The 11582-nt window shown below is 38.8% G+C and overlaps 1 protein-coding gene across 3 annotated transcripts in view; it reads right to left on the reverse strand.

Moving 5' to 3' along the window:
- Positions 1-1758: 1758 nt before the first annotated feature.
- The window catches only part of tmem198aa (transmembrane protein 198aa), a 39404-nt gene continuing 29580 nt past the window's right edge, over positions 1759-11582 (reverse strand). For all 3 annotated transcript variants that reach the window (XM_005723299.1, XM_013908322.1, XM_005723300.1), the window contains exons 6-7: positions 4008-4312; positions 1759-3123 (exon numbers count right to left, since the gene is read on the reverse strand). In XM_005723299.1, the coding sequence (XP_005723356.1) occupies positions 2971-3123; positions 4008-4312 (458 nt within the window). In that variant the 3' untranslated portion in view covers positions 1759-2970. The remainder of the gene's footprint in view (positions 3124-4007; positions 4313-11582) is intronic.

The raw sequence follows: 11582 nt of genomic DNA on the forward strand, positions 1-11582 counted from the left end.
GCATGTATTTGTGGGAGTGTCAGAGAGAGAGAGATTGAACAAAAAAGTATTTGATATTTGTGATCCAACAGTTGTGCACACACAAATGACAATGTAAAGATAACAAGACCACTGAATTATAGAATCACAATGTTTATCATATGTTAGGTCCATAGAAATCCATGCTTAATAACATAATAACAATAATAATAATAATCATAATAATAATCATAATAATAATAATCGGGCGATTTTTACATATTTAAATTGGATGATACGAAAAGGACGAATCAGAGTCCATTTTCTTTGCTAAATTTGAACATGAAACACTGAAACACCTGAATGAGAAGTGTATCCACCGCTCAGCCAAATCAAAGCAAACTGGACATACAGCAGAATCACAACATAACAGGTCTACTCCAGAAAGTAATAGCCTGCATAAATTACATACATGACTGTGGTGCAAACATGAAAATGGAGCCAAACATTTGTACACTTAAAAATTATTTACAAGTCAATATCTACAGTCAAAGGTTTTCTCAACAGAAATGTTATATAATAGGTAATGAAAAAAAATATTAGAAATAAGAAAAACAACAACATAAAAGAAAAGTTCAGTGAAAGAATTATTCATTTCCGTCCCCAAATTACAAGCAAGAGGAGGGGCAATGTTTAGTTTAGAATTACACTACAATAAAAACACAAAAGCAGATCAAAGCAGGAGTGAAGTATAGGCAGAAAACCAAAAATAACACTTGTACTGCCACAACCGTGAAACAACATTTAATAACAGTAAACAGCAGGTCAGAAGCTGATGTAACAGGCATAATGCATGTGAAAAAGAGGAAAATGCTTCAAATGCCTTTCAAAGCCCTTTACAGACAGAAGAGAACTGGAGATAGGAAGAGAGTTTTTATTTTTACCTACATCAGCCCAGGACCAGAAAACTAAAGTGTAAATGTCAGAGCTGTGACATGACAACAGCACAATCGAAACATATACACAATGATCAACATGCAGTAATGGGCTTTTGATAAAAATCCCTGGTCCTCGGGCCTAAAAGTACTGTAAATTTTGCTGAATCCAGGCACTAACTTACATACCTCAAGTTTTATTTTATAATTTATGTGCAGTCAGATTGTTTTGTTTTCCTAAACCTCAGAAAAAAGAAGCTATAATAAAACAATAGTTTAAAAAAACAATATTGAGGCAGAATTTAATTAAAAAATGTTCCTTTCCTACTACCGACTCTTCCATTTATAGTAATATTCAACCTAAGTAGGAATTGCAACATTGCTAGAAATAGTGTTCATGAACTACAATGTTTTGTTTCCAGAGAGCTTTAATTAAAAAAAAGCCCAAAAAACCCCCAAAACAAAACAACTTTCTCCTTCTGTACTTTAACATCTCGCATTCAGAGTCCTTCTCCTGTCTCAGTGTTTAGTATAACAATATTAATGTAAGGAACTTATTTCAATTTCAAAGTGAGTAACACACAAATGCATGTACATTTGAACCGTATGCACACACATACATAGAAAGGCCAGAAAAAAAGGTCCAGAAGTAAACATCAGAGGGCGCCACTTGCAGGCGCATTTATCTTCACATTCTCTTATCTTAAAAAAAAAAGATGCTGCTTCTTTTTTTTTAATCACTTAACATTTCACTCAAATATTTTCATACCATTTTTCACCAACTGGTAAAGAAAAGAGAATTTAATGTATGCACAACATACTGCGCATACATTCCAACGAACCCCCCCCCCTCTCCTTGGCCAGTATTTGGTATGTTCCATCAATTGCCACAGGGCTCATGTGTCCACTCACACACACAAAAATACACTATTTTTAACATTTTTACTGTTGCCTATTATTCTCAGACTTCATTACATCAATCAAATTCCAGAATGATTAATATCGGACAGCAGCTATTTGTCTTTAACAGAAGCTTTGTGGAAAAGAGCAAAAAGGGACACAAGAGCACTGTTAATAAATAAAATCACATTGCTTACAGAAATGTTTAATGGAGAGAGGAAAGAAGAGCAGACAGATGAGTATCCTGTTCAGGTCTGTAGTTGGAATGGCTGACAATAGAATAGAGGATACAAGGAAAGTGGTGAGATGTAAAAGCAGTCTCCTTGAAAATCACAACAGCGCAGGGAATGACACTTAATTGACAACAGAAATAACACAAACATTGTCTTTGGTGTAAACCGTTTAATCCAATTCACACCTAAACTTGTCTCTTTCTGCATGTTGAAGCAGTACAGGCCTTGTGCTGCAACGTTTGAATTTACAAGCTGTCAGTGAAGATAAAAAAAAAAGACTTCATGAATGACCTTTTAAATGAGAAGAGCTCCCTTTGAGTTTCAGTGTTTGCTGTGATTTTTTTATGTTGCTTTTCAGTCATTTTTCACAGCAGATGCTTCCTTAAGTCAAAATGTTTAATCCTTTAATTACCTTTGGAGTAAAGTGTTCTTTTACTTTAACTTGATGAAAGGCAATTTTTTTAATGCAATTTTTTTCTAACATCATGTGGGGCTCCTGTGGAGTGATTTTTCTTCCCCACTAGAAATTACATTGTATGGCTTGAACCAACCAGTATAAATCTTCGTATCAAATGTTCAACAGAGACAGTTTAATTAACTATGCATAAGAGCGTTTCACTTGTTTCCAGTGTTTTCCATGTAAGTACAATTACAGAGAAGCCAAATATAACATATGATGACTCACACTTCCGACAAAGAAAATCACTGTTTTTAGACATTAAAAGGAAAAAAACAGACCAAATAAATACTTCAGTGGGTCTGACAGGAGAATAGCAGTGTGGGTCACACCACCTCTGGAGCACTTTGAGCTCCTGTTGGCTTAATAGGCAGTTGATTGGGTTGGCACGGTTAGGTTAGGTTAGGTTTCTTATCCTTATCAGTGAGTCTTGAAGTAGCCTGTGATGGTGCACATGTGTGTGTGTGGATCTGTGCAATTAACTGCCTCAGATGCGAACTGGGGGTCCACTGGGTGCTGTAAGGGGCACCTGAGAACCGCAGTCATAGTCAAGTTCAGCCATCCGAGACCGGCTCATCATTCTACTGTGGGAGTACGCCCGTCTGTCTGTCTGTCTGTCCCTGAAACTCCTGATGTAACTCTGTGGACAGACAGGAAATAAAGGGCTGCGGTGGGTATATAGCATATGTAAATACAGCAAGACACAAAAGCTTGCACTCATGTACAATTATTCTTCAATGAAAAGTCTGACATGTGACACTTTTATCCCTGTTCAGTTTTCTTCTGAAGTCCCATTGAAGAGGATCATTACCCCTTATCTTAACATTAAATATGAACCTGAAGCCTGCAGACACTTAATTTAGCCAGACATTATAGGGAGAAGACACTTAGTGAATCTTAAACAGAAATGTGTGGGAGAGTTCTGAAATGCTAAAGCTGGCAGTTGGGAAGAACATATGAGCCAGTCGTGTTGAGTGGCACATGTTTAGCTGAGCATGACTGGTGTAGTTGTGTGTCTACTCTTCATTGTCCCAGTTTATTATTATTGTAGCAAAAAAATTAGTTAAGTATATATATATATTTATATATATATTTTAATTTGCAAGGCTTTCTTCGTTACTTTGGCATGATCACCGAAGGAACTGTGTGCACGCTTAACAGAAGTACAGCTAAATAAATTCCTGGAGATATCAGCAAAAATGGCTGTCAAACTGTATGACTTGCCCTCTGGCAGGAGTTTAGCACAGAGAGAATAAAGATTTTGCTGTGCAGTGCATTTGTACATAAATAAAACAGTTTCTGTTTTTCCTACACTTATTTGTCCTGAACTTGTCACTTAACTGTGCGGAGTGGAACACTGATGTCATTCTACTCAAATTAAAACTGTGACTTGAATGTAGAATTTTATCCAAAATCTAATTTCAGAGAATCCGAAGAACACAAACATTTTAATGACCTGGACTGAGGATGTTCAGATTTTCATCGAATTACCTTGTTAAGAATAGATACAGTATTATAGCTTACCGGAGACAGCACATCTCCATCAAAGCGCCTTTTGGAGTTGGCTTTGCGGTGGTAGCCAGGCTCAGTCTGAGGAGGAGGAGGAGGGACTTTAGGAGGCTGAGAGCTCTGAGTTTGGTGATGAGGGTGAGATGCTGCTGGGTGGTGGTACTGCTGGTGGTTGTGATGGGAATGAGTCTTCTGCTTGTGCCCTGCTTTCTGGCTCTGTCTCTTTTTCTTCTTTTTGTTTTCCTTCTCCTTTTTCAGCCTCTCTTCTCTCTGTCGAATCCGCATGAGCTGCACCTTTCGCTGCTGTCGACTTAAAACCACTAGAGTCAAAGAAAAAAAGTTTTGATAATTAGTGGTAAGGAGAAGAAAATTAGAACGATAGATAATGAAGAGGGAGTGACTTCAGGATAAAGAGAAAACAGCAAAGCTTTTATAGAGAAACTAACTTTAGGTTACTTGTGTAACCCTGGTTCTCAGAGTTGCATGAGTGAGACATTGTGCTATGGGATGCAGCACCTCTTCTCACTTCAGCCAGCAAGAAGGATTATTTGGTGAAACATCTCACTTGCGCTACTGTGAGAACAGAGGTTACATAAATAACCCAAAGTTTTCATTCCAAACATTGATTTTGATGTCTCACTCTCGGATATGGAGACCTTTTGTACTGCCAGACAAGCTCATCTCAAGCAAGCACCAGCAATCAGCAAGTAGCCCCCTTATAGAAGTGAAGACCTACAGTGGTACTGTTTGGGCTACACTTTCCAGTGTGTAGAACCAGACAAAAGTAAAGTGTACGCACAGATGTCTTGGAACGACAACCCCTTAATCAGGCCCTATCTCAGGGGTGGGCAATCTCAGTCCACGAGGGCCGGTGTCCCTGCAGGTTTTAGATCTCACCTTGGGTCAACACACCTGAATCACATGATTAGTTCGTTACCAGGCCTCTGGAGAACTTCAGGACATGTTGAGGAGCTAATTTAGCCATTTAACTTTTTTTTCTTTTTTTTTACAAAAAAACCCCAAAACAAATAATTTAGCCATTTAAATCAGCTGTGTTGGTTCAAGGACACATCTAAAACCTGCAGGGTTAAAAACCTCGTGGACTGAGATTGCCCACCCCTGGCCTAGCTAGCCTATCTTTCAGGTGTGTTGAATATTGACTGCATAGTGGCGCAAGCTACTTAAGGGTGGGTGGTTCTGCCTGACACAGTCACTGCCATTACCAGCCAATCAAGACTGACTTAATGAGATAAATCCTTTTGAGGAATATGAGGGAGGCCCATCCCACAGTGAGACATTGAAACAATTGCTAAGAAAGAGAAGTGATTAAGTCAAGTGAACAGACAGATTCAAAATGGCGCTTTACTAGTCCCTAAGGACCCCAAAGCGCTTTACATATCCAGTCATCCACCCATTCACACACAGGTGATGGCAAGCTACATTGTAGCCACAGCCACCCTGGGGCGCACTGACAGAGGCGAGGCTGCCGGACACTGGCACCACCGGGCCCTCTGACCACCACCAGTAGGCAACGGGTGAAGTGTCTTGCCCAAGGACACAACGACCGAGACTGTCCAAGAACCGGCAACTTTCCGATTACAAGGCGAACTCCCAACTCTTGAGCCACGATCACCCTTACCAAATTACCAAGGTAAGGAATACAAGCAAGGCCTTTAATCAGGTAAGGGCTTGTACAAATATTTTAAATAGCTTTAAATGCAGATGATAAACTTTTCTCAAGGTTTATTTTGAACGGAGGCTATAAAAAAAAAAAAGTAAAAATACTGATGCCAATTTGCTCATTTCCTTTATTCTGTTCAGTCTGTTGGCAGACAAATCATTTTCCTCTCTGCATGTACTTATACTGAGCTGTTCAGTCTCCTGACATATTGTGAGTGGGTGAGTGTGTTATTTTTGCACCCTGTCCAGAAAAGGATGTCGGTAAACCATCCTGCTTCTCCGTCCATTACACATAGGAGTATTTTTGAGCATGGGTGTTTGTAGGCATTTCCATTCAGTGGTTAGATATACACTATCTGTGTAATATTTATTATCTGAGCTCCAGTATTTATCCATTACAGATGTATTGTACTGGTCACAGCTGCCTTATGTGTGCGTGTGTAAGTGTAAGTGTTCAGAGGTCTATTGTTGTTTCTTCATGCATGGGGACAACAGGGCACCATCTGGCAAGGAAACTGCTTAATAATACCCCCTTTCTTTTCCTTCGATCTCCCCACGTCAGGCCCCTCTGGCCACATGCTTCTGTATGTGTGTGTGTGTGTGTGTGTGTGTGTTGGGGGGGGGGTCCACTATTTTAAAAAGGTTCTTCAGAGTTTAGGTTCAAGTAACAAAAAAATGCTTTTGGGGTTAGTATTGAGAGGCTATGTCAGTGACAGTCCTGATGAGCATAGGTGAATCGGTGCATATTCAATTAGTATCTACACAGAGGGGCAAAAACCCCCTGAAAAAAACAGTCGAGACAAGTCAAACATATGTGAGCTAATTCATTCATGGCCCTGTTCTGCACACTATTCAGTCAGCTGACAGATGATTTTCCTCACAGCTCCACTTGGGTGCCCAGCTTACCCATTGTGCCCCAGTTTATTATCCTCACTCTGCCCTTCCCCCAGTACACCTGCTTCCTCTTTACTTCTCTCTCTTCTCTCCTCCACACAATTTCTCATCCTCCGTTTACTGCCAGCAGAGTATCTTTTAGCAGATAAAGAGTAATTGAAAAAAGTTAATTCAAGATTACATGCTGTGGACGTTAAGTAATGCAAATAATAGTAGGACTTTTCATTACAGCTCAGTAATAATGTGGTAACTTCCACACATGCTTTAAGAATAATTATCATATTACTTGAAGTTTGCTTTAATAGGATATTAACCCTTTAAAGCCCAGTGTGTCATATTTGATACATGTGTTTTTGTGAGTTTATGAGACTTCAGCATCATCAGAATGACTTTTTTTAACCTCAAAAAAATGATATAAATTACATGACACATTTTTAATGACTAAATTGCAAAAATATGGCTTATGTAGCAAATGTGATACAAATGAAAACTCATATATATGCAGATTAACATTTTATTTGTTCCTGGTTATTGAACAGAAACTACCACATGTGCTTCCACATGATTAAGCCACAGTATTTACTCTGTTACCGTCAAACAAAGAAGACTGCAGAAGGCATACGGTTGGATGCATTCCAGTGTTATAAAATGTTTATAGCATTCCTATATCATAAAGCATCAACTAATGTTAATTTATTATTATAAACATAAAATAATCAAGCATCCAAATATTAGCATTTTATTGCTAGCAGGCTATTATATATGATGTTATACTAGAATACTATGGTACTATTACTAATTTGTTTGCCTTATTGGTATTTGCTTGTTTCTACTGCGTTACCTAGTTTTTGGTGCCTTGTTACCCAATCGCATACATCTCACTGTAACCGTATTCAGTGTAACCACTGTTGATACAATATCACTTGGTTATTGTTTGGATATTACTTTGGTAATTTATTGGTAATAAGATGCTATTCCGTATTGTTACTTCTTTATTATTGCACAGTTACCACACTATTAGAAAGCTGTTATAGAAAGCTCCCCCAGTTGTTGTGTACCTCTTATTCATTGTGTAAGACAACAACCCGATATCATGTTAACATGCTTTGCTGTGATACTGGGTCGAAGAGAAAGTATTCAGGCATCACTATTCCATTAGTATTTATTTACAGGTATGCATGACAGCACATTCCAATGATGCCAAAGTATTATGTAGCAAAATGTCAGCAACGTATACACTGTGTACAAGTAATGCACAGGTTTGTGTAATGTAGATGTAACGCTGACATCTACGTTTGATAATAAAAATTACTAATAAAAAAATTAATGATAATGATAATAATATATATTTTTTTATGTGCATGGGGAGTGGGGCAAACAGTTCTAATTTCTATCTCTCAAAAATTTCATGGTTATAATTTGTTTACTTCACCATGGCATAAGGTGAGATAGAGGTGGGTGTTCAGCGCTGCTTGTTTGTCTTTCTGTTTACCTATTTTTTATGCAAAGCTGCTAGGACACATTTTGTGAAATATGTTGGAGAGGTAAAGCACGGTCAAAGAAAGAATCCATTAACCTGCACCGCTGATACAGATCAGTTTCTTTAAAATTGCAGAACAGTTTAGAGGATTTGATCTCCGAGTGCTGTTCCTTTTTCTTGCATTATTTTTTATTCAGAAACAACAGAAGAAATAAATACTATACATTTATAATACATCTATCTTTCTACCTGGTTTTGCATCAGTATCTATAGGGAGTGCAGAATTATTAGGCAAGTTGTATTTTTGAGGAATAATTTTATTATTGAACAACAACCATGTTCTCAATGAACGCAAAAAACTCATTAATATCAAAGCTGAATGTTTATGGAAGTAGTTTTTAGTTTGTTTTTAGTTTTAGCTATTTTAGGGGGATATCTGTGTGTGCAGGTGACTATTACTGTGCATAATTATTAGGCAACTTAACAAAAAACAAATATATACCCATTTCAATCATTTAATTTTACCAGTGACACCAATATAACATCTCCACATTCACAAATATACATTTCTGACATTCAAAAACAAAACAAAAACAAATCAGCGACCAATATAGCCACCTTTCTTTGCAAGGACACTCAAAAGCCTGCCATCCATGGATTCTGTCAGTGTTTTGATCTGTTCACCATCAACATTGCGTGCAGCAGCAACCACAGCCTCCCAGACACTGTTCAGAGAGGTGTACTGTTTTCCCTCCTTGTAAATCTCACATTTGATGATGGACCACAGGTTCTCAATGGGGTTCAGATCAAGTGAACAAGGAGGCCATGTCATTAGTTTTTCTTCTTTTATACCCTTTCTTGCCAGCCACGCTGTGGAGTACTTGGACGCGTGTGATGGAGCATTGTCCTGCATGAAAATCATGTTTTTCTTGAAGGATGCAGACTTCTTCCTGTACCACTGCTTGAAGAAGGTGTCTTCCAGAAACTGGCAGTAGGACTGGGAGTTGAGCTTGACTCCATCCTCAACCCGAAAAGGCCCCACAAGCTCATCTTTGATGATACCAGCCCAAACCAGTACTCCACCTCCACCTTGCTGGCATCTGAGTTGGACTGGAGCTCTCTGCCCTTTACCAATCCAGCCACGGGCCCATCCATCTGGCCCATCAAGACTCACTCTCATTTCATCAGTCCATAAAACCTTAGAAAACTCAGTCTTGAGATGTTTCTTGGCCCAGTCTTGACGTTTCAGCTTGTGTGTCTTGTTCAGTGGTGGTCGTCTTTCAGCCTTTCTTACCTTGGCCATGTCTCTGAGTATTGCACACCTTGTGCTTTTGGGCACTCCAGTGATGTTGCAGCTCTGAAATATGGCCAAACTGGTGGCAAGTGGCATCTTGGCAGCTGCACGCTTGACTTTTCTCAGTTCATGGGCAGTTATTTTGCGCCTTGGTTTTTCCACACGCTTCTTGCGACCCTGTTGACTATTTTGAATGAAACGCTTGATTGTTCGATGATCACGCTTCAGAAGCTTTGCAATTTTGAGACTGCTGCATCCCTCTGCAAGATATCTCACTATTTCTGACTTTTCTGAGCCTGTCAAGTCCTTCTTTTGACCCATTTTGCCAAAGGAAAGGACGTTGCCTAATAATTATGCACACCTGATATAGGGTGTTGATGTCATTAGACCACACCCCTTCTCATTACAGAGATGCACATCACCTAATATGCTTAATTGGTAGTAGGCTTTCGAGCCTATACAGCTTGGAGTAAGACAACATGCATGGAGAGGATGATGTGGACAAAATACTCATTTGCCTAATAATTCTGCACTCCCTGTATAGCAGTAAACCATATTTTTGTTTGTTTAACAACGTGGAAGAATGGTCATCATGTAATGGTCTGGTTTTATATTATTTCTCCACAAGAAACACTATGTGGTAATCTACTTCTTTTATTCCTAGGTCTCTTTCCCCTCACAATTGCACAGTTTTGAAAATAGCATTGAAAAGCTTCCTCTATCTCTGAGCCCACACCCTCTGACTGGAAGCTGCAGTAGCCTGCTTTTTAATCTCATTATTTGAGGACATGTGTGACTTCTTCTAAGCCACTGTATGACGGTGCAAGTCAAACACAGGCAAAGATCAAATGGCTGAGTGTGTGCTGCATGTATATGCATGTGTCTGTTCTTCCTTTAGTTGAGGTATGAGCGAGCGAGTGAGCCAGTGAATGAGATTCTAACCCGCAGTGTTTCTGTCTCTGCCCTTGTCTGTTTGGGTGTATTGTGTTTGTTTGCTGCATTCACATATTGTGTTGAAGACATGTATGTGCGATCTTGCCATCTGTATTGTGGCTGCCTTCAGAACAGATTAAGGCAGGCTGCGTCAATAACACATTCTGGTGAAAACACCAGTGTCGGTATATTCAGAATCCACCCTGCACAAAATCACACAAGAGTGATGCCCGCACACACACAGTGTTCCTTATCCTCATCATGGTTATGATTTCATATAGCTGGGATTTGTCAGGCCAGTAGCCTTGACAAAATCTATACTACAAGTTTCAAAGAATATAGATTGCCATGTGTGGTGGGGCGTGGTCTGCGTTGCCGTGCAGGGAGGGCGGACGCACCTGCACGGCATCCGTAATCACGCCCGCCAAGTTAAAACACGGGGACTCAGGTGTGTGGGGGTGTTTTCTGTGGTGAGAAGTGTGAATAAAATGGCTCTGAATGTTGATCTGTGGTCCCGCCATGCCTTATTCTCACCACAACATGTTTCTCCTATCATCAACTAGAAATGGCTAAGTACTTAAATCAAACATTTTTGCTCAGACATTTCAGCGTGTTGCAGTCTGGAACATGTGACTTGTTTGTTTATCTTGGCACTAAACTGACAGACTGAAGTTACTGAATTTTAGGTACATTGAATGTTGTTTACTTACTGGGTATATATTAGTATAAGACACTTTCATTAATGTGTCTCTTATCTGTTAGCTTTTATCCTTAATTAACATATGTGGAATAAGATTAAGGTTTTGGTTGCTGTTTGAAAGTTGGAAAAAGCTTGTGTTGAAAGTGTAATGTAAACAAACAGCAATAAGCAGTAGATAAGTGATGAAATGTCTGTTCAGGTGGAAACATGAGGAACAGAGGTGTCAAACATACATATATTCATCACTTATCTATTCATGACAAGTAGAAGTACTGAATCCTGTGTTAAAAAAATACTGAAGTACTGATTCAGCTTCTTTACTTGAGTAAAAGAGAAAAAGCACAGGCTCGGAAAAATTACTCAGTAATAAAATTTTAAAAAATCTCTTTAGAGGACATTTCTACTGGCTATGTATTTATTTTGCTTTTATTTATTCGTTTTTTTTTTTTGCCAAGTTAACTGATACTTGTGTCATATTAATATCACAATGAAGCGATTGACAGGAACACAAAGTTTATTTCAATTTAATTCAAATTCTAACAAAAGTACTCAGCTTGCACAGCTGTTATGTGGAGCACAATCAGAGAAAAACAAAGGGAATAAAAAAAA

This window comes from Pundamilia nyererei, unplaced genomic scaffold, assembly GCF_000239375.1.
Source record: "Pundamilia nyererei isolate P.nyererei 1_Seehausen unplaced genomic scaffold, PunNye1.0 scaffold00009, whole genome shotgun sequence".
NCBI lineage: Eukaryota > Metazoa > Chordata > Actinopteri > Cichliformes > Cichlidae > Pundamilia > Pundamilia nyererei.